The sequence below is a fragment of the Hydra vulgaris genome, chromosome 01 (genome assembly GCF_038396675.1).
Source record: "Hydra vulgaris chromosome 01, alternate assembly HydraT2T_AEP".
Classification (NCBI taxonomy): domain Eukaryota; kingdom Metazoa; phylum Cnidaria; class Hydrozoa; order Anthoathecata; family Hydridae; genus Hydra; species Hydra vulgaris.
Window position 1 is genome coordinate 66,958,143 of NC_088920.1, and position 23,969 is coordinate 66,982,111.

A 23,969-nucleotide genomic window follows, 5' to 3' on the forward strand; every position below is an offset into this window, starting at 1 on the left:
AATAAAAACTGTTCAAAATCAATAAAAAAATATTGATTACTTGAGAAGTGGTATAATAAAATATAATATAATAAAAGAAAATATAAATAGTGAAAAAATAAAAATGGTATCAAATAAGTGAAAAAATAAAAATGGTATTATCAGTAGATTACCCTGAAAAACACATACCCCCTTAAATACTTCACATGTACATTTTCAGCTATGGGTTCCACTAATGTCATTGAAATTTTTTAAACAATGATTAGACCAGTATCTCTAGACATTCTAGATGACTTATTAATTAAAAATTAAATTCTTTTATAATCTAAAAATCTCAAAAGAGTGAATGTGAACCAAATTTTTTGTTTTTAAAAAGTTCGAATTTATGCATTATGACCTTGTAATGTTTAAAAATTTGTTTTTTAGTAAGCAATCATCTCATTTCTAGATAATTCTAGACCTGTTCCAATCCACCATATAAACTGTTCCAATATTACAACAACACAATATAAACTAATTACTAACACTAAAAAATGTTGTAGTTTTTAAAGGGGCCACTATGCTTAAAATAGATAAAAATAGCTTTTAATTATACAATATTATTAACAATATAATTTTTGAATAACATAAAATAAATATAAGTGAAAAAAATAGCACAAAACTAAAATTTTATCTAAAAATCTGATAAAAATCATGTTATCAATGCAACAAGCTATACTAGTAAATGACTTGGAGCTTTTGATTGGTCAAGTAGCTGTGTGACTCCAGTAGTATCAGGTGGAGACAAATAAATTGTTTTACTTTTTAAGCAAAAATTAAGAGCTTTAAAGTCAAATCATGACGAATGACCATATGATAAAAAAATGACTGGGTGCTTTATACCTTGCTCAGTGAGATGTTTGTTGAGCTTCCTATATGCAGCCGATAACGAACGGTTTTCTTGCAAACCATTCCTTGTTGTTGAGATGATCAAGTTTTTAATGTTATTGACCGTTTTTTTTTTTGGTGCTATCTGGATTGTTATGCTTTTGCAAGCAAGAACTGCTTGACCCAATGAAACCTCTCCTAAAAATTAAAGTATTACATTTCACTTTTTAAAAACTTAACTCTCAAAGCCACAGTGAACATTGACTCACCTGATAATTTATCAACAAATTTATCACAAATCTTTTTTTTATATGGTTCTTCTTTTCAGCTAAAACCAACCCAGTGGCAGTATCATCTATAACATATTTTACAAACTGTGATGTTTCTTCACAATTGAAAATTCTTTCTGTTACAATATTAACAAACCATACCCCATTTCTTATTTTTTCATAGTTTTTCATTATAATACAACCAATCAACTTATTACCTAAAGTATCTGGTATTAAAAAAGTTTTAAAATTAAGAATAGATGTCACATAACCAACTATATAAATGTGCAAAACTTTTTCAAGAATAAATACCTAGTCGTTGGATAGTTAAAAATAAAATTGACAATATATCTTTTTATACCAAGGTTAAGTTTAAAAAAAAAAAATGTAATAAAAAAATGTTTACTTGAATGACCTGCTGCCATCTCCCTAGTACAATTTTAGTGCTCTATTCATTCCAACTCTCTCTTGCCTCTAATGACAATATCATCATGTTCAGCGTACTACCTTTTCCAGAATGGTTTCTTAAGTCTAATTAACTTAAATAATAATGTACAGTATTTAGCATCTACTTAATGTCTACTGATGTCCCTTGAGAATTTTTTTGGAATAAAAAATAAGTGTAAAGAATAAGCTTACCTTCTATTTTTAAGGGCTGTTGTTGCACTTGCAAATGTTCTTACACCTTTTCTTAATTTGTTTAAATGCTTATGCTTATGGATTTTCAAAGGCAAAATAAATTTACACCAATCTATTGCCTCTATTTGATTCTCTTTTGCTATTATGTCTTTTCTATAAACTGCTTTAACTCAAGTTTCTGGCTTTGTCTTTAATCTTTTTCATTTTCTAATAGCAACAATCTTAAAATTAAACTTCCCGAAAACTATTTTTTAATTTATACTCTAAAAATTAAGAATATACATAGTATGTTTAAGTTTACCAGCACAAAATAGACAGAGAGCTAACAGGTTTAATTATTTTACTGTTTTATGGTCATAGCAGATCAACATAAACATTCTTTCCATTCCTGGCCATTTTAAGTTAGCTAATGGAAGAATATTATAACTAATGCAATATAGTATTTAAGGGTAAAACCATGTAGTTTTAAGGGACTTTACCATTTATAATGCTTTTTTCTGTTGGACTAAGTTAGTTAAGCCTCATTCTTTATCCAACTGCACTGGATTTTGATATAATAACAAAAAATAATTAAATTTTGCAGAAAACTTTTATCCATTTAGTTCCAATTATGTTAATTACAGTTTTTAAGGGTAATATTTAGAAAAATCAGAAAATTATTGATTTCCAGGGAAGCTTTATAATAGACATTTTCAAATCAAAAAAAAAAAAAAAAAATTCAAAATCAATGCATTCCATTTTAAAATTTTGTGTATTTTTTAAGGGTATTCTACTGGTACAAAAATTTAAAAATTGATGAATTTAAAAATTTAAAAGTAATTAGAATAAAATATAAATAGTAAAGAAATAAAAATAGAAATTAAAAGAAAAGTATATTGATTCTTAGTTTGAAATTTAATGTGAGTCTAATGGTTAAAAAATTATAGATATTTATCTTTCTTTGTTTCAAATTAATGTAAGTATAATGGTCACATTACTTGTATATAACTTTCTTTCTTATGAATTTAATGTGTGTCTAATAGTTAATTTATTGATTAGTGTAAAATTTAAAATCAAAGTTATTTTAGCTACAGTAAATCATTAAATAACAATTGTTAAAAAACTCTTATGTAACAGTTATCAAAATATTAACTTACTAAATTGATTGAATTATTAAGTTATTGAATTGATTGTTAGATATGCCGAAGAAATGGGAAGAAAGTCTGTACTTGAAATGCTTGCATCCATCTTTAATAACTTTCCAAAACCTATGTTGCTGGAATACAATGGGTTTTTTTTCATACCACTTGTAATGATGCTTGCTAATGATGAATCTGTAACTTGTAGGAAGATGGCATCTGCTGCTATAAAACTACTTCTCAAAAAAATTGAATCTAAAAATCGTGATAAACTTTTCAAAATAGCATTGAAATGGGGAGGACAAGAAAAAGCAAGTTTTCCAATTTTTTACTTGAATTTTTTTGAGTATACTTTCATGGCCTCTCAATCAAATGTGAATTTTATACTAACATTTTTCATTATCATTTTCATCTTTAGAAGATGCTGCAGCAAATTTTTTTCCAATGTATTGGAATGTTTGTAGAAGTTGAAAAAGAGACTTTTGAACGTCGCATTGAATCTATTCTTCCTAAAATCGATGATGTTCTGAAATCAGCAGTCAAAAATAATGAAGACTCTAGTGACAATGACGATGAGGATAATGTCAATGAATTGAGTGAGGATTTGATTGGTGATCAACTTATCTATAACACTTTAACATGTCTAGGAAAACTCTTTAGCGTTCCAAATATATTTTTGGGAAATACAAAATATTCCGCAAGTCTTGTGCATATATGGGGTAAATATTTATAAATATTGGGTAAATATACTTTTTAATGTTTTTTTTTATAAAGATAGTTTTGAATTAAAATTAACTAGCATAATTAAATTAACATAAAGCTTTGAATAGATTTAACTATGTGGTAGTGGTAGAGCGCTCGCTTCATAAGCGAGAGGTTTCAAGTTCGATCCCCACCACATCCCTGGTAGTAACACATTTAACTCGTTTCTCCGCGCATCGGCCTTGTTTGTCAAGGTTCATGTTTTGGAGTTATAGAGTTGAGAAAGGGTTATACCACAAATAAGTAGCCTCCTCGGCCTTAAGGAGGTGGATTAACAAAAAAAAAACATCATTTTCAAATTTATTTCTAAAAATTGTTTTGTAAAAATTGGCGATAGGGTTACTCTAATAGACAAGAGAGGTTACTACAGTAATTTTAACTATTGTTTTTTGAAAATTAGATTCAGTTTATGAGCTTCTTCTTCATAAGCATGCATGGATACGATTGGCTGCATCTCAAATGTTTACAATTTATTTTTCTTTGTATTCTCCGGAACAATTAATTTTGCTTAAAAATGAAGAATATTTAAGTGTTGAATTAAATAAAAAGGTTTTAAATAAATATATACTTTTTTCAATTTTTTTTAATTTTCAAAATTTTTTTAAACAAAACTTTAAATCTTTATAACAAAACGAATTAAATTTGCTTTTAGATTAAAATACTCTGTTCTGCTTTTTGTACGCAACTTAAAGATGCAAATTTATCTCAAAGTGTTGCTGAACAGGTCAATTTTTTATTTCCTTTTTAGTATTTTAGTTTAATATATATATATATATATATTTTTACTGTGTTTGTTACCTTCTCCTTTACTCAGTTTGTTATATTCTCTTTCACTGTATTTATTATATACTTTTCCACTTTAATATTGTATTCTCTCTGTGTCTATTGCCTTCTCTTATATTTTATTTATATACTAATTAGCTTCTCCTTGCAGCAGTTTTGTTTGTCAAGTCTTTTTTTTTTAATAAAGAGTTGAGAGAGGTTTGTAATAATTAAAAAATCAATATATCATAGTACCCTCATCGAATTAATCAAATCAATAAATAAGGGTGACCTAAATTAGTAAATATTGAATCAATAAATAGTAGTACCCTCATTGACTGTTGAGGCCCCTTCGGTCTTAGGATGGTGAATACAATAAAAAAGTATATACTCTTACACTGTATTTATTGTGTGTTTTTTTTTACATTGTTTGGTGTCATTTCTTATAATGTATTAATCTTTACATTTTTGAACATACAGTGGTGTGAAAAATATTAGAATCTACTTAAAAAACATAAAACATTGGTTCACGCAAAATAATTTTTAAATTCTTTATATTGTTAAAATCAAACATTTTATTGATGCACCATTAAGTTTAACAAATTTTTTAACATTTTTTAGAGAACCATTTTTAAATTTTAGTTTAACTTTTATTACCATTTTCAAACTACCATTTTTAAATTTAGAGCAAATTCGATGAAACTTTGCAAGTTTGTTTATACTGTAAAGCTCTCTAAATGTTGACTATTTTTATATTTTAGACTGGATTCATATCTGATTTTCTAGGCCATGAAAGATTGAGAATTTGTTATCAAGGCTATCATTAACTAGGCCATATAACATATGTTCTGGAACACAAATGTAGCAAACTACATTTGTGATCCAGATGAACAGGGTCTGATGAACTTCTTCTAAGCCATTAAAGATCGTAAATTTTTTTATCAAAGCTATCATAGATCAGGCTGTATAAGATATGTTCTGGATCAAAAATGTAGTAACTTATAAGTAATGTGACTTTTCAATATATAGGTTGCATACAAGAAAGTAAATAGCAAAAACAATGTTTGCCATAAAGTAATGTGTTTTAACTTGATTATCTTGTTTTAATCTTGCTCAAAACAGGGGTTTGTATTAAGCCATAAAAATGTTGGCGGTCCTTGGCCTACTAGAGATACTTGGCTTTTTTGATTATTCAGCAATGTCTACTTGCTTGGTCATAATAAAACCTGATCATATAATTTACACAACTGTCAAGAAACATTTTGTTCTAATTTGCTTTAAAGTTGATTTTTGTTTGTTTTTCTTGCACTAAACCAATAAAAATGATAGTATAACAGATGATAACATAGCTAGTTCTTCAACTGGAATCTGAACATTTTAGTATCATTTTCAGCTATATAAAGTTTTTTTGTATGGTATAAACTTTATCAGAGGAAAAACAGAAGACTTTAATATGGCTTTGTCTTGATCTTTCTAACTTTTGACCTAACTAAGGCAGTGACATAAAGTTGTATGTGTATTTTTATGAGTAACATATGTTCAAATAAAATAAAATGCACTAAGTAAAATTTGCCTTGATTCTGCATATACCCTCTCACAATCATTAAAACTTTATTTATTAGTAAGAATAGAATATGTCAAAAGAGCCATCAAGTCATACTCTTTGTATATTTTTTTAATAGGTGTATGCATATGAAACCGCTGTTTTTTCTTTGAATTAGAACGTTTGTTTTGGAGATGTTTTATTTATATTTCTTTGAATGTAATTTCCATTATTTTCTACTACTTTTTGCCAATTTTTTGGTAACTTATGAATTCCATCCCAATAGAATTTCTCAGGTTTAGAAGCTATCCAATCATCGAGCCATTTTTTGACCTCTTCATAATTCGAGAAGTGCTGATCTGCCAAGCCATGTGACATTGATCGGAATAAATAGTAATCTGATGGAGCAAGGTCTGGTGAATACGGCGGGTGGCATAAGACTTCCCATCCGATAGTTTTCAACGCTGTTTGAACAACTTTACAAACATGAGGACGAGCATTGTCATGTTGAAGAATTATTTTATCGTGTCTCTCAGCATATTCGGGTCGTTTTTCTTCTAATGCTTTTCTTAAACGGAATAATTGGAGTCTGTAAAGTGGCCCATCAATTGTTTCTTTAGGTTTTAGCAACTCATAGTATACCACACCAATCTGATCCCACCAAATAGACAGCAAAGCCTTATTTCCATGAATATTCCTCTTTGGTGTTGATTTTACAGGTGCGCCTGGGTCAACATAATGTGTTGTGCGGACTGGATTGTCAAAATAAATCCATTTTTCATCTCCAGTCACTATTCGATGCAAAAAAGACTTTCTTTCAAAACGATTCAATAACATTTCGCATGTCACTAAACGCCTTTCAATATCACGTTCCTTCAATTCATGTGGAACCCATTTTCCTTCCTTTCTTATTTTACCGAGAGCTTGTAAACGTCTTGAAATTGTTGCCTGATCAACATTCAACTCTTCTGCTAATTGTTCTTGGGATTGAGCATCGTCTTCGTCCAATAAACTTTGCAATTCTGAATCTTCAAATTTTTTTGGAGGTTTACCACGTTCCTTGTTGTCAAGATCGAAATCGCCACTTTTAAATCTTCTAAACCAATCTCTGCAAGTTGTTTCAGATAAAGCATGGTCAGAATAAGCTTCTACAAGCAAACGATGACTTTCTGCAGCAGTTTTCTTTAAAATAAAATAGTGAAGTAATACTTCCCGCAAATGCATATTTGAAGGCACAAAGTTGTTCATTTTGAAAGATGTATAAAATTATCTAGATATGAATAAAATCAAATTAAAAACTATGATATTTAAAGCAAATTGAACGTAGTTTCACACACATAATCATCCATACATTAATTTTGTCTTAAAAAGAAAATTAACTTGTCTTATTTTAAACAGCGGTTTCATATGCATACACCTATTAAAATATTTTAAAATTATGCAAACTTACCCTTAAATTAAAAATCTTTCAATAAACTAGTAAAAATCTCAATATCCTTTGTACTTTCCAAAAATAACTAATAACAAACATAAAAAATATTTTTTTTTTTTACTTGTATCTATTTTAAAACTTAAACACACATGTTTTAAACTGAGAAATCAATAAATAGTAAAGCTTGTAGATGATCTTTTTCACACCACTTCATACAAGGTTTTGTAAAACTATTCAGTAACTATTCTGTTAATAAGTTCACGTTTTTGTATTATAAAAATTTGCAGCAGAATCTTATAACACAGAAAGATGACCAAAAATATTAGGTTCTAGAGAAAGCTAAAATTCTTAATTTTACATGTAGATTGAAAAGCATCATTTTTATTTCACTTGTTAAATGTTGTAGCACGATTCGTAATTATTTCAAAAATAGATATTTTAATAGATTTCTGCTTTATTTTCTTGTTGTGCCAAGTAGTATTCAGAGGATATAAAATATATTTGTTTTTTTAATAATATTTAATTATTTGACAAATTTTTTTAATAATAAACTTTAATTTTTCAGGCAACAAAAAACCTAATTTATTTAACAAAAGTAGTAAAACTTATTGACCCATGGTTTAATGAAAATAAACAAAATGAAATAAAATTGGAAAGTTTAGAAGATCAAAAGTTTATAACTTTTAAATCGCTTGTAAAAAGAATGTGTCAATTAGCATCATATGAAAGCTCACGAGATCCTAAAAATGTGATTAAGGTAAGAATTGGCAATGTTATTTTTAATTGTTGACCTAATATTGTGAGATTTTTTGCCAGCCGAGCATTTACGCTGTTATGGTGAAAACTGTGTTGAAAATTTTATGACAATTTGATGCCAACCAAAAAGAATCTAAGATTGGCAGTTAAATCCCGACCTTATATTTTCTAATTATGAGGATATATATATATATATATATATATATATATATATATATATATATATATATATATATATATATATATATATAATGCTTGTTTTTTGTTTTTGTTTTTAAATAGAACTTTTTGTGGTACAAGTAATTTCATGTCAAAAAATATTTATCAACCATGTGATAATAACAAAACATGACCAAACATTTTACACTGGAGTTCTCCATCTTAAAAACTAAAAAAATAGATAAGAAAATAAGAAAAATCTGTTAACAGGTGCTTCATTACTCATATCGTAGTTTGAGAAATTTGCTTTTATGTCTATATTTAGATGCTAGTTTATTTCTTTTATTTGATAACTTCTCATTATTGTAAAATACTATTATGTAATAGTAATCATACAAGCAAATGGTGCAAGCTTATATGAAAATTATGTACATATTTTTCATATAAGCTTGCATCATTTGGTTGTGGGGTCTACAATGTATTACAACTTTCCATTTAATCATTGGGTTTATCCCACCATGAATTTAACCTTCATACTACCTTCATACAGCTCAGTATTAATTTGTATTATTTGAAGTTAAAATTGTGGTTATTAGCATTTTAAAAAACCGCCAATCTATCATCCATATATACGCCAAATTCTGTTTTGTTATAATGCAGTAAAAAGAAGCTGAAAAAGAAAAAAACTCCAACGAGTTTGCACACTTCTACATACATTTGTTTTGTATACACTCTCAAATGCACCGATTGCAACATCAAACAAAACACTGTTTTTAATCCAAGGTTAATTTTATTAAAGATCGATTTTCAGACATGTTTAATTTTTAACTTGTATTGGTTTTTAATGGTATCATATAGTTAAGTAAATTTAAACTTCATTCAAAAGATTTTTATTAATAAAAAGATAGAAATCAACCATGTCAAAAATTAGAAATTTATTAAAAAAAGTTTATTATTAATACCTCTAATTTAAATATCAATCTACTGTCATTTTTATTTAAATGCCAATCTACTGGCATTTTTTTTAAGTACCAATCTACTGCCATTTTTACTTAAATACCAATCTACTGCCATTTTTATTTAAATACCAATCTACTGCCATTTTTATTTAAATGCCAATCTACTACCATTTTTATTTAAATACCAATCTACTGCCATTTTTACTTAAATACCAATCTACTGCCATTTTTATTTAAATACCAATCTACTGCCATTTTTATTTAAATACCAATCTACAACACTTTTCGTTTGATCAAGACTAAGGAAGTTCATCAATAACATTAGATAAAAAGTATTTACTGATCTTTCCGATTTAATATTTTGCAAGATTTAAAAGAAGGTTTAAAAGGTTTGTTTAAAAAATCAATAAAAAGAATAAAAGAGTTAGATGTGCATTTATTTCTGTTGAAAACCTCTTTTAATTTAATTCTGTTGAAAACCTCTTCTCTCTCTCCTCTGAAAAACCTCTTTTAATTTAATTCTGCTGAAAACCTCTTCTCTCTCTCTTCTGAAAAACCTCTTTTAATTTAATTCTGCTGAAAACCTCTTCTCTCTCTCCTCTGAAAAACCTCTTTTAATTTAATTCTGCTGAAAACCTCTTCTCTCTCTCCTCTGAAAAACCTCTTAATTTAATTCTGCTGAAAACCTCTTCTCTCTCTCCTCTGAAAAACCTCTTTTAATTTAATTCTGCTGAAAACCTCTTCTCTCTCTCATCTAAAAAACCTCTTTTACTTTAATTCTGCTGAAAACCTCTTTTAATTTATTAAAAACCTCTTTTAATTTAATTGCATTTGAAAATGATTCATTAAACGATTTTATTGCATTTGAAAATGATTTATTAAACATTATCATTATCTGCTTTTTTTTCATAAAAAAAAAGCGCTTTTTAGTACAAGCTAATACACAATGTCAAGAAGATATGTAATTTAGAAAAAACTTTACAAAAGCTGATAAAACATTGAACTTGAAAACTTTACAAAAGCCGATAAAACATTGAAAAAATTGAAGACAATAAAACATTGAAAAGATTTTTTCTGTCTCTAATCTTCTACATGAGCAACTCTTTTGAGAAAATTTTTTATTTTATTATTGCAAAATAGCCATGTGTAATGCCCATTGTTAAATTCTCAGATTCACTAAATTTCCTGTTTTATCTCAGAAGTTAGGTTTAATAGACTTTTAGAAATTTTTAAATAGTTTTGATTAACATAGGGTTGTTTTATCTCTCATTTATGAGTCTTATTTTTATCTCAAGAATCAAACAAACTATTTGCAAATAACTTTTTGTCTACATTCTTTTTTGAATATAATTACTAAACTTTTTCTGGCGTCTACTACTTTTTCTGGCGTACTACATTTCAGCAATGGAAGCTAAAATGACTGCGTCATTTTAGCTTCCATTGCTGAAATGATTTAAATGCCTAACAACAATTCCTCTTTAACTTAAATGTCATATTAATGCAGTGGTAAAGAGGTTGCTTTCTAAGCAAGAAGTTCCAAGTTTGATCCTTACCACATTCCTGGTTGTACCATCCTTGTATGTCAAGGCTCATTTTTTGAAGATTAAAGGTTAGAGAGGTATAGAGAGTTTAAAGGTTAGAGAAGGTTGGAGAATTTAAGGGTTGCTTTACAGATTATTATTTTATTGCATAAAAGCTTTTGGTATTTAAAATTATTTTTTATGGTATAAGAGAGGTTTTTTGGTCATTAATAAATTACTGTAAGATTCAAGATCTTCTTTGGTGTGTCTTTGTATTTGATTTAAGATCAGTTTTTATAAAAACCCTACAAGTACAAAATAATCAAATTTTTTACAACCCTGATATAAAATTTAGTGTTTTACAACTTTTGAATAACTCAACTGTTGATTAAAATCAACTAATACATTTTTTTAAGTCAACTAAAAGTCAGCTCAGTCGAAATATGGGAATTACGTTATACAGCTTTAATGTATATTTATAAAAGGCGTTAAATAACAATTTACATAATGTTAAATTTACAAGTATTTTATTCAGTGTTTCAAAAACAAAAATAAGTTAAAAAAAAATTAATTTAAAAGACAAATAATATAATGTATATATCATCAAAGAAAAAAGTAATTTTTTTAAGTTTTATTTGAAAAAAAGTTTTTTTTTTTAATTGCAAAGTCAAAATAGTAAATAAATATTCGAAATGATATTAGCAAATGATACACAAACTATTTTGTTGCAGAATATAGATAAATTTTAGAAAAGTAAAGTTCTTTGTTTTTTTTATTATTATTTTTTCCTAATATATTGAAATAAAATTAATAAAGTATTTTTTTTTTTTTTTTTTTTTTTTTTTTTTAATATCGTATTATTTAAATATTAGTGAATAAAGTAATATGAAAGCAAGGTTGCTCTTACAACAAAACAATATTTTCTTTAAATTCTTGCTAAATATCAAAACCTGTATATATAATGTGATTGTATAGATAGCATTTAGATTTTTGAGTTTCACAGTTTAATTCAAGGTAAGAATGGCCATGTATGAAAGTATGAAAATCACAAGAGTTAACAAAAATAACTTAACGGAACACTAAACTGGAAGTTTAATTCAGTATAAATATTGCTATAAATTGTATATGATAGTTAAATAAAACTTTAGGAGAGTAAACAAAAAAAGTTATACAAACTTCATTCTACTGCTATTAAATAAACAAACAAAAATTAAAGATTGAAAAAATCCAATGAAAATTATAAGGATGTTTAGGTTATTACCTGACTGCATTGACTTTTAGTCGGATGGTAGGAAATCCATATTTGATAAAATTGACTATTTGATTTTTAAAGTCAACTAGTTGACTTTGAAAAATCATTTAGTTGACTTTTAGTTAATCAGTTGACACTAAGTTGAATTTTAGTTATTTAGTTGACATTTAGTTAATTTAGTCATTAACAAAAAAATTTCATTTTGAATAGAATGACCCATGTTTGTATATTTAATAGAGAATTTCAGTACTGCGCTGGATAGCTGCTTTGTGTTTGGATGGCGGAATTGATTTCTATTTAACAGACATATTAAAACCAGTTCATAGAGAGATTTCTTCTTCTTTAGATCAAGGTTGGTTCAACTTGTTTAAAATTTTAATTACTAAATTCTTTTTAGTAATTAAAATCTTTAGACAGTTTTTTAGTTTATTATAAATTTATAATGTTTATACTTTGTATTGTATAAACAATGTTTTTTTCAAGTATTTTGTGAAGCCATAAAAATAACACTGGGTGGACTAAGTGACATTCTTTGTAAATGTTGCTTTTTTAGTATATCTGTAAAGGCGCTAACATAAGAGAGTATATTATTTTATCAAGGACAATCTGTATTTTTTCTTTAACGATAAAACAATGGCACTACAAGTAGATCTACAAGATGATCCAGACAATGCAGAAGCCTACATTGGATGCTTTTAAGCTACTGCACAATCAAAGAAGCATCACCATCAGATAAGATATAAAGTCATGTTGTAGCTGATTTCTATCAAAGGCAGATATTGATAAAAAAGAATTTACTTTTATTAGGTGTACCCAGAGTAATTAGAAAGGACACCTATTGACATTAAAAATCGTATGTGCGTCATTACAAGAAGAAACAGTTCAATTTTCAGTTTTAAAACAACCAAACAATTTAAAGATTGTTTTATATGCAAAAAGATTATACAAATTTTTGTAACTTTGAAAATTAAGAAAAGATTGTCAAAGTGTAGAAGATGATCCAAGTTTAGAAGAAAAAGAAAAGATGGTCAAAGTCAAATGGGATTGATTTGATGTTGACCATCAAATCAATCCCATTTGACTTTGATTAGAGAATTAAAGCTTTTGAAAAAAAAGGAGAATCTCCTAAACTAGTATTTTGTGTTGATTCCAACAGTTAGCTTGAACAAATATCTACTTTTAGTATGCAAAACAACATGATTGTAGAACTCTCCTTCAATTAACTATATTGATAAAAATAAAAAAAAAGCGAATAAGTGCAAGCACTGTTGACTTCAACGCTCATCACAAAAAACCCCAGCATTTAGAAAAAATTCTAAAAAATGTTAGTAAGTGAACCACTTAAAAAATGTATGGAAATTAAATATTAAAGACAAAAGAAAAGTAGATAAAGTAGAAAATGATGATGCATGTGTTTATTCAGTTATCATTAATGACACAATTCCTAAAATAAATGTCAAGATGAATGGCTGCAATATAAAAATGCAAGTTAATACCAAAAATCAAACCTAAATAAAAAAAAGTTATCTTTACCAGAAACATCTTTAATAGTAAAATTATTAAAGTTTTAAGGGAATTTGAGACAACCTTGGTAACCTCGGAAACTAAATCTAAGATTAATATTGTATGAGTTATTGTTGCAGGTTGTACAAAGAATTATGGTTGGCATGGATGTATTAAAAATAAATGTAACTTGTTAGATTAACAATACGGTTAGTAAGCTACAAAATAAGTAATAAAAAATAACATGCAACTTATCTCAAATTCTTTCTATTCATATAGAATCAATTAATTATTTAAAAAGATTTCTTGTTCTGTTCTGTTCAAGGAAAGAGTTCTGTCTGGCATATGCAAATGGGCCTTGCCACTTGTTGTCAAAAAACAAGGTTTAAATTACCATATATGGGTGTGTCATACTCAACCCTCGGAACTCAATCTTTTAGAGGTCGGCATCAGGTCAGCTTAAAATATTTGATACAAAGGTCTTACCATAAAACATAGAAACGAGGTCGGTAATTTTTTGCCAACCTCAAATACTTTCAGGTCGGCAGTTAGGTCAGCATTGTCGAATGCCGACCCTAATTCCGAGGGTTGCATACTCAAGTCAAAACTAAAAAATCAGATTTACCATAGGCATTATTAAAAAGGGTGAGGTTTAACATATCAAATTCAGAACTATCAAAAAGATTTAATTTGAAAATTGCAATAAAAGGTAATTTTTTCATATAGTTATATTTTCAGGATTAATTTGAACCTTTTTAGACTTTTCAAATTGAACATTTTTGACTTAAATCAGCTTTACATCAAACTTATCTACAGAAATTAATACAAGATATGCATAATACATTTAGTAGTTAAAGGTGTTTCAAAAATTTCGATTTACAGAGTATTTAAAAAAAAAGGGGGGGGGGCTTTTTCTGAGTTTTGTATGTAATAACTTCAACTCATATATTTATTAGGTCACATTCCAAATGGCTAAATGGAAACTTTTTGAATACCTTTTTTAAACATTAAGTATATAAGTTATTGATTTTTATATATTGTCAGTGAATTTATCAAAAAGAACTACAGAGGAAGAAGTTTTTTTTTGTTTAATTTTTATAAGTTTTTATATATCGGATATGATTTGAGAAATATAGTTTTTAGTAAACAAAAAGAGACTTGATGGATTGATTAATATTTATTACATTTCTAATTAAATTTTTAAAATTACTAGATATAACGTATAATTAAATATAAAATGACTGCTGGAACAAGAAAGAAAAATGGTTCTTGTCAAGGTGAATATTTTGGATCTGGAAAAGAGTTACTTGTAACTGAACAACACTGAGAGATGTTTTAAGATATGGTGTTATAAGAAACCAGTGAATTAAACAGAAGAAACTATAAGAGAAACCAGTGAATTAAACAGAAGAAACTATAAGAGAAACTAGTGAATTAAACAGAAGAAACTATAAGAGAAACCAGTGAATTAAACAGAAGAAACTATATTTTGAATTAATCTAGGATATTTACATTAAACTTTCAGAAAATGGCTAAAAGCCAGTGTTTTATTTAAACCTTCTGTAGCTGGTTTGAAACATAGTTTAATAACAAGACTCAAAGATACCTGGAACAAAGTTTGTCTGATTTTTCAAAATAGAGCAAGTAAAGTTACAAAACAAAAGTTTAATTTCATCATTGAATTAGCAATGCTAAAAATCAAATTTTACTAAATATTTTAGTTAACAAGCTTAATTATTATAATTTTCTCTTTGATTAGTGAAAAAGAAAATATTTTTCTGGAGGTAAACAAATTATTGCCACATTTTTTTTTACCTCAAGAAAAGATTGAAACCCTTAGTTCTTATCAACTTACGCTGATTATTAATCAACTTGCTGATTGCAAAAATGACAATAGATTAAAAATTGATTGCAGTAAAGTTACAAGAGCTAAGGATAAAGTTATGAATGAAGTCACTAATAAGTTTGGTAGTTACTGTGATAAGGCAGTGTTTGGTAGTTACTGTGAGGCAGCCAAAATCTTTCGTGGAGTAAACTTGTAGAGTATATTGTAGGAGTGTATTTTTCTGTCTGGTTTAATATCAAAGTTAAGCAGAGATGGATGGAAGAACCAAAACATGTTCTTTACCAGCTTAAGTTGCTTCAACACCAGCTACTAGGTATTTATTATACTATTGTTATTCCAACTATTAAGCAATCTGCTTGGTATGCCATCTCCGAGTCTCTTCCTCAAACTGTGCTTTGTACTGAGAACAAAGAAGAGAGAAGTTTCAGTGTAAACAAAATTATTGAAATGATGAAAATGTACAAGTAGAAGATCTATCTGTTAGACTAAGAAAGACACCAGATATCATTACTAAAGCAATTTTTCTTTAAGATTTTATTGATTGGAATAAAGCTTTTGAAACACCATTAACTTATTGCATGACAACTGAAGATATCAAAGAGTACTTTTTTAAACCAACAATTGTACCAAACTGGTGTTGCCATACTAAAGCTGTTGAAACTAATGTAAAAAAAGTCACCCAGACATGTGAAAATGTTTTCACAAAAGATAGGAGAGATGGTTGAAAGAGTTATCACAGAAATTAATGTTGTGTAATCTATCCAAACAAAATCTTATTGGCTTGAAAATGTTTAAGAAATTATCTTTATAATAACATACTGTATTTTATTGTGCCAGTAATTATGTTTCATGGATTTATAAAAAGCAAGAAGTCCCTCTGAGATAATGAAGAGGCAGTTGATTTCTGAGATTTCTTACTTTAAAAGTGGATCGCCTCCTATGGTGACACTAGAAAACCAAAACCTTCATTTCTTATGCTTATGCATTCTCATGTCAAAACACTGCCATTATAATGAGAAATAGTTTAGGTACATTGGCGCTTTGTGATCAAATAAACAAATATAGTAATTTAGTAAAATATAATTATAATTATAACATAAAAGTGGACATCGTAGTCACGATCAGATTATCAATGAAAAATTTGATCAATAGTATCTGATTCGTATTATCTGCAACTTGATTGATGCTTAAGGTTCATAGGTGCAGCTTTTGCAGTAAATTAATAAGGCAGTACGTGTTTTGAAAATGGTTTTATTTTATTACTGTAAATTTATTAAATTCAGGACAAGAACTTCATACACTGGCAAATGAAGTAATGGAACTTTTCCGAAGTACAATTCAAAAGGATCTGTTTGCTTCAGTATATTCAAAACTGCAGAAAAAAATGTCAGAAAATCGTGAATCAAGAAAAAGAAAAATTATTGAAGAGGTTTTAACAAATTTAATTACTTAAAAATTAATTTAATTATTTTAATTTAATTATTTAATTTGAAAAACTCATTTTATTAACTATTATTTTATATTTTCAGGTTTTTAAATTATTTTAATAGAAAGAAAAAAAATAGTAAAAAGTCCCTAAAAATGAAATGCTGTACAAAAATATTGAAAATGTTCACTTTTTATTGAAAAAACTTTTTATTGAAAAAAAGTTTCTTATATTTCTCTTATTTAAGTTTCTTATATGTCTATTATTTAAAAATATTTTTTAAAGAAGCCTTACCATTTGGAAATTTTTATTTAAAACTGCCTAATAAAATCTTCAGATATTAAGTTTTAAAAGTACAAAGTTAAAACAAAATAAAATGTGCTTTATCTTACTGCTTTTAAATATAGAATTTAGTTTACTCTGCTCAGAAGTTATATATAAGGTATAAAAGGTTAGTTAATTGACAAATATTCATTTTACTATTTCTAATTTGAAAAATTTGAAAATTCAGTTGACTTTCTTGAACTTCTAAGAGAATGGGAGTTTAAGATTTTAAGCATTTGATATTCTGGGAACTGTAAATGTTTGTGCTACAATGTGAAAAAAAAAAATCATATTTTTTCTCCTTTTTGAAATAGAATATAGTAAATGGGGCTTTGCAAAAAAGCCTATTGTCTACTGGTTCCGACCATATATATATATATATATATATATATATATATATATATATATATATATATATATATATATATATATATATATATATATATATATATATATATATATATATATATATATACATACATATATATATATATATATATATATATATAAGTACAAGAGATAAGAGAGTAAGGTATGTAGGTAGGTATATATGTGTGCGTGTATATATATATATATATATATATATATATATATATATATATATATATATATACAGTATCGGACAAAACGAGTGCAACCAAATAATGCTAATTTAGTTTCTTTATATAAAAGTGCTGCATTTTTTCAATTTAGAGAAATAGCTATGTAACTGTTTAGAGACAAAGTTCTTCAAGTTTTATTCATCACAAAGTTCATTATTTGTACATGAAAATTAATAAATTAATCAAAAGTATTATAAAAAGTTGATTTCCTTCTGGACAAAACAAGTGCAACTCGACAAAATGTTGACCAAGCTGTATTTCGCTATCAATATTTCGTGGCGAATCCTTTGTTGTCGATCACAGCCTTGCATCTTCGAGGCATAGATTCGATCAGGTGATCAATGAAACTTTGTGGAATCGCTGCCCAGGCCTTTTGGAATTGTTCAAACAGTTGATCCTCATTACGAACACCTTCACGATTAATTCTGCGGTTGACGATCTCCCACAGGTTCTCAATAGGCTTGAGATCCGGAGATTGAGGCGGCCAATCCATCACCGATAGGTGGTTGTCTTGAAACCACTGCTTGACTACTTTTGCAGTGTGTTTCGGATCGTTGTCTTGCTGAAAAACCCATTTTATTCGCATATTCCATTCAGCATGAGGTAACATAACATCTTTCAGGATATTTTTATACATGAAACGGTCCATTATTCCATCGTTTCGATGTATTGGACCTAGACCGTTAGCAGAAAAACACCCCCAGACAATTACACTGCCTCCACCATGCTTCACGGTCTTATGGCAGTAACGTAAATCGAGGCGTTTTCCGGCCGGCCGACGTACACGGCAAATGTCATCGCTCCCAATGATGTTGAACTTCGATTCATCACTGAACAGAACAGTTTGCCATTTCTGCACATTCCAGTCAATATGAGATGTAGCAAACAGGAGTCATTTCTTCTGGTTTTTTAGTGAAATCAGCGGTTTCTTTGCAGGGCGTCGAGAAAACAATCCGGCTTCAACAGCACGTCGTCTGATTGTTCGGTCCGATACAGGCAGCTCTAATTCCTTTTGTATCTCGACTGATGATATCCAGGGATCCTTCTTGACGGATCTGACAATCATAGAATCCTCTCTAGAAGTGGTAGAACGCGGTCTTCCACCTTTGTTATCTGCTGCCAACTTCCCCGTAAAACGATATTTGGAACATAGTCTTGATACGGTCCATTTTTTCACGCGATATTTATCACAAATACTTTTTTGTGACATTCCACTTACGTAATCGCCAATAATTTTCTTTCTTAGTTCCAATCCAAGACTTCTGGAAGCTTCTGGATGCGTCTGAATGTTTCTGGATGCTACTGGATGCTTCCAGATGCTTCTTCTGGAAACTTCTGGAAGCTTCTGCATGCTTCTGGAAACTTCTGGATACTTCCTTTAATTATTAAAAAATTTTTGTGACGTTGACACGAACCAGACTTAAGAAAATGAAACAAACCAAAAAAGTTGCACTTGTTTTGTCCGCTGCAAAATGGCACTTGTCAACGAAATTCTGCCTGTGTGCTGTCACCTGTCAGCTAATTGCTCATGTCATGGCATGCTATGACTCCAGACTCCTGAACTGTTTGCTGTGGTAGTATAGTTTGTTTCGTTTTTAAGACATGTAAAATCAGGAACACTTTTCAGCATTGTTCGATGTTGGTTGCAAATGTTTTGTCCAATACTGTATATATATATATATATATATATATATATATATATATATATATATATATATATATATATATATATATATATATATATATATATATATATATATATATATATAAACACACGCACACACACATATATATATACACACACACACATATATACACATATATATATACACACACATATATATATATATACATATATATATATATACATATATATATATATACACACACACACACACAACACGCCAATAAAATAGTTTAAAGAAAGTTTTTAAAAACATTTTTATCAGGAATATGTTTTTATTTTAGGCTGTTTCCGACCCACAAAAGTTTGCTTTTCGTAAACAGAAATTTAACCTAGCTAAAAGAGAACAGCGGAAACGAAAGCTACTTCAAAGAAAACCAGAGCTAATGTTTAAAAAAATCCGAAGTAAATCGGAAGATTGATAATAAAAGTTTTCAAAATAAATTTTTCCTACTTTTTCTTTTCGAGAACTATTATTCAAGGTCATTTGAATTTGAGTCGAATAAACGGAATTTTGGAGTTTATTTATATCATTTATTAAGATTTTAGTGACGTCGTTTTCAAGTGGATGCTCTATATTTGTGCTAGCTTCTGGCTAAGCACCACTTTTTTACCACATAATTAGGCCGCCTACAAGGCTCAGAATTTTATCAAATTGTTAGTGAAACCAATGTTGTTACAACGTTAGATTTAGTTGATCGATGTCAAACAAATACAACGTTGGATCGATGTCGTCGCACAGTGGGACGAAATCCTGATTTTGTGGCCAAAATTCCCAAATTACCTACATAAGGGTTTTCGAGGTCGCTGATTAGGAATCTGAGGTCAGATTTAAAAAATTCAAAATGGCAGCCAAAACTGTCCATACGTTGAAAATATGAAATCTCATGTAGTTTGGTTTTCAAGGTCATTGCTAATGATTCGGGAGTTAAGTTAGAGCAAAAACATTGCAAAATTATTTTCAAACTTATACTATTAATAAAAAAACAGAAATTTGTAATTTAAAATTTTTTTTTTTTTTCAAATTCGGTAAAAGATTAACTCACATATATGTAAAAAAATTGTTTCTTTAATCCTAGTAACAAAAATCACATATGTCATATTCATCAATGTTCGAATCATTCGATTCGGAATCTGATGTTGAATCACTTGTTTCTAAATCGAAATCGTTCCTTGTTTCTTGTCTGACGACTTCAGGTTGTTTTAACAATTGTATAGATTTTGTTTTAACAATTGTATAGATATTGTAGAGATTTTACCGGTCTCTGGGGCAATTTCTTGATGCTCGAGAGAAATGGATCTGATGTTAATAAGAGCCTATTAAAAATGTCTCTCATATTCGATTCTCTTGAGCATTTTATTGAATGATGTAATCTGAAGTTTTTAATGTCCTTATTGCGTGACTCTCGGGCATCTTCAGAAAGTTGTCCAATCGGTAAAAGAGCATACTTTACAATTTCTGCTCCATGGATCAGCAATTTATGTACAGATGTAGGCATGTAATACCACGTATATAAAGCAACAAATAAATGGGCGGTATTTACACAATAGTCTTTGTATTTTTCATCATCTATATCAAACCCGCTCGAAATTACCTGCAAAATAACATGAAATCAGTAAATTAATTTTTCATCGACTCCTGTTATTTCAGCAGATATAGCAGCATTTTGAAAAAAGCGGCGCGCTGTATTTCCATTGTTAGAGCTTCCATATCCTGGCTTTGGTCGATCAACGATAAGCCCCAGTTTTATCCTAAATTGAGTCTGTATTTCTACCTTACGTATTTTCACATTCTTTTATCTTCCTCTCGACGAGCTTGCCACTTTTCAGTTGTTAGCTTATACGACAGGGTTAGGGTTAGGGCTAGAGACTTTACCGTCCATCATCGTAAATGACATACAATAAGTTACTGAAATGGATTTTCCATTTTGTTCATTAGCATATGGTGCAAGACCCTCAATCTGCAGTTCAATGTCGGTAACTTCTTTCAATGTTGACTGTGCATCTTCATGTACAAACTGCAATCGTATTGGTCTGCAGAATCGCGGAGATGATGGTCTAGGATTTTTCCACACAATAGTTGCTTCACCCATCTCATGGTTGTTGTGTATTAATTGTAAAGGTACAAGAGAAGTATAAAAAATGCTTTCATCAAATTTTCCAGTCTCAGTAAGTTTTTTTTTATAAACACTTTGACCGCTGCTTCCATCACATCCCCATTTACAGTAAAATACTAATTTTTGCAGAATTTCCGGATTTAAAGTATCAATGACATCAGCCTGAAGTTGTATAATTCTAGATGTGGTATGATCAAGTAAAGCCTGTAGTTCAATCTGTGCGCACGACTCACTAACAGTTGTGTACACAACTGATGGATAACAACGTTTTTTTGCTTTTTCTACTTCAAGGTATGATGGGTATAATTTGCATTTATGTGCTCTAGCTACATTTCTTGATTGTTGATAAGAGTGCTTTGATTCTCCTTTCTCGATCATTAAAGAAAGTGCTTCATCTGGGGTTAAAGGTACTTCATTTTGTGAACTAACAGCGGATATATATTTTGAGGCTCTTGTTGGGGTTGTTAATGTGACATCTTTAACAGCTTGAGCAGCATGTACTTGACCAGAAGTCCTTAAACTCATTTGAGCAGCATATGCCAATTCTTTTGTAGAAAAGTAGAACGTACTTCTTAAGTCTTTCACCTCTTTGATCTTTCACTAGATGAAGCAAAGGATTGCGAAGGTCGCCCACATATTCCTTTTTTATTATCACTCTTCACAATCTTCTCAGGTGTTGTGCATTCAGTATTGGATAATTTTGAAAATTGTACGGTGCCCTTCAACCATTCTTCATTTTTTTTCAGAAAAAATCTTCCCATCTTCCTGCTGCTCTCCATCTCGATCGAAAATTTGAAAATAACCGTGATAAGGACATTTCATCCTCGCCTACTTGTATCACATGTTCCGTTTTTTTGAAAATTGCATCTGTCAATACATCAATGATGAATTTATATTCATTTTTTAAACTGTCTTTCACCATAAAGAATATATCTTTTCTTGAAAATTCCATATTTGAAGATTTGGAAGACTCTGTAAAAAAAAATACAGCAATAACTGCTGAAAGTTCTTTGAGGACTATTTTATAAAACTTTGAGATTATCATTAAACGGAATGAGAAGTAACTTTTAAAGCATATATTTAAAATAAAAAATTACTGCATTAAAATGTAATTAGTGCTATTAAATAATGTTAATTCACTAACTTCCATGACCATTAATGCATGGTGCGACATTAATCTATTAACAGTTTAATGTCGCACCACGCATTCCTCCATAAAAACTAGTCTCATTATTAAAATGACACTCAATGGCAGCCAGTTTTTTAATATGTTATATTTAACACTATACACAAGGTGTATAACCGCGGTTAAATTTTTAAAACGACATTAGAAAATCGATTTCAGATAAAAAATTTACAATTTTTTATGTTTACTTGTCGCGCGATTTAAATATGAAAAATATTAAAAGTAGCAATAACAGTGCATAACCATATATTCTACATGCCTCCAGAAAGTGATTCCATTTTGCCGAATTCCAATTGAAATAGTTTCTTCAGTTTAACAACACTTTAAAACAGGCAAGAATTTTTCGATGTGTCCACTTGTTTAGTGCGTACCGAACGGAGGCTAAATGTCAACTGACGCCCAGGCCACCCTAGAGCAGGTATATACCTGCCCTGTTCGGATTTTGTTCTAGGACTATCTGTAAACAAGATCTGAACGTAAAAAGACGAAAATATAAAACTCAAAAATTTGACTTTTGGCCAAGAAATCGGGATTTCGTCCCACTGGGCGTCGTGTTTAATGTAAAAATGTAGTCTTTCAAAACATTAGCAAATTTTTTATAACTTCTAAAAAATGCTTTTATCAAAAATTAGTGTGGGATGACATTTTTGATAAAATTATTTTTTAGTAGTTATAAAAAATTTGCTAATGTTTTGAAAGACTACATTTTTTCATTAAAATACCAATGCAAAACAAATATATTCAGTTAGTCGTATTATGTGCCTATCTTTTTCTTATATGTAATACTAACAATTTTTGAAGAGGTTTATTTTAGAAAAATTATTTTATTCACTAAGTAGAAAAAGAAAAAAAAATTTTGTTTAGTTATATTTTTGAGGACAGTTTAGGTATAAATTTTGCACTTTTCTTTGCTGAAGTTTAAATAAAGAATTTTTGTAATGGTGTAGTCAGAGATTACTTAGAACCAAAAGAAAAGGTTTTTGTTTTCTTTAATTTATTCTTATAATTGTGATGTGGTTTACACATCGCAACTGTTACACTTGTAACGATGGTATCTTAATGTGTTGTCGGTTTCTTGTTTAAAATCACCTAAACAACTATTTTTTTGGAAGCAACGTTGTCTTTTCTACCAACACTAAACAAATTTTCTTTAATTTTTTTTATTTTCCTTAATTAATTCTTACAGTTCCATGAGGTGATTGTAAGATGACCATAAGATGGTGATTGTGAGATGACCATAAGATGTCCGAAAGCTTTCTAAACA

The 23,969-nt window shown here is 28.7% G+C and overlaps 1 protein-coding gene across 2 annotated transcripts in view; it reads left to right on the plus strand.

The window, feature by feature from the left end:
- The window catches only part of LOC100197818 (small subunit processome component 20 homolog), a 61,182-nt gene extending 41,336 nt beyond the window's left edge, over window positions 1–19,846 (plus strand). For both annotated transcript variants that reach the window (XM_065788988.1, XM_065788989.1), the window contains exons 22-29: window positions 2,931–3,183; window positions 3,291–3,591; window positions 4,035–4,183; window positions 4,287–4,358; window positions 7,937–8,128; window positions 12,255–12,369; window positions 16,650–16,795; window positions 19,687–19,846. In XM_065788988.1, coding sequence (XP_065645060.1) covers window positions 2,931–3,183; window positions 3,291–3,591; window positions 4,035–4,183; window positions 4,287–4,358; window positions 7,937–8,128; window positions 12,255–12,369; window positions 16,650–16,795; window positions 19,687–19,824 — 1,366 coding nt within the window. In that variant the 3' untranslated portion in view covers window positions 19,825–19,846. The remainder of the gene's footprint in view (window positions 1–2,930; window positions 3,184–3,290; window positions 3,592–4,034; window positions 4,184–4,286; window positions 4,359–7,936; window positions 8,129–12,254; window positions 12,370–16,649; window positions 16,796–19,686) is intronic.
- Window positions 19,847–23,969: the final 4,123 nt, after the last annotated feature.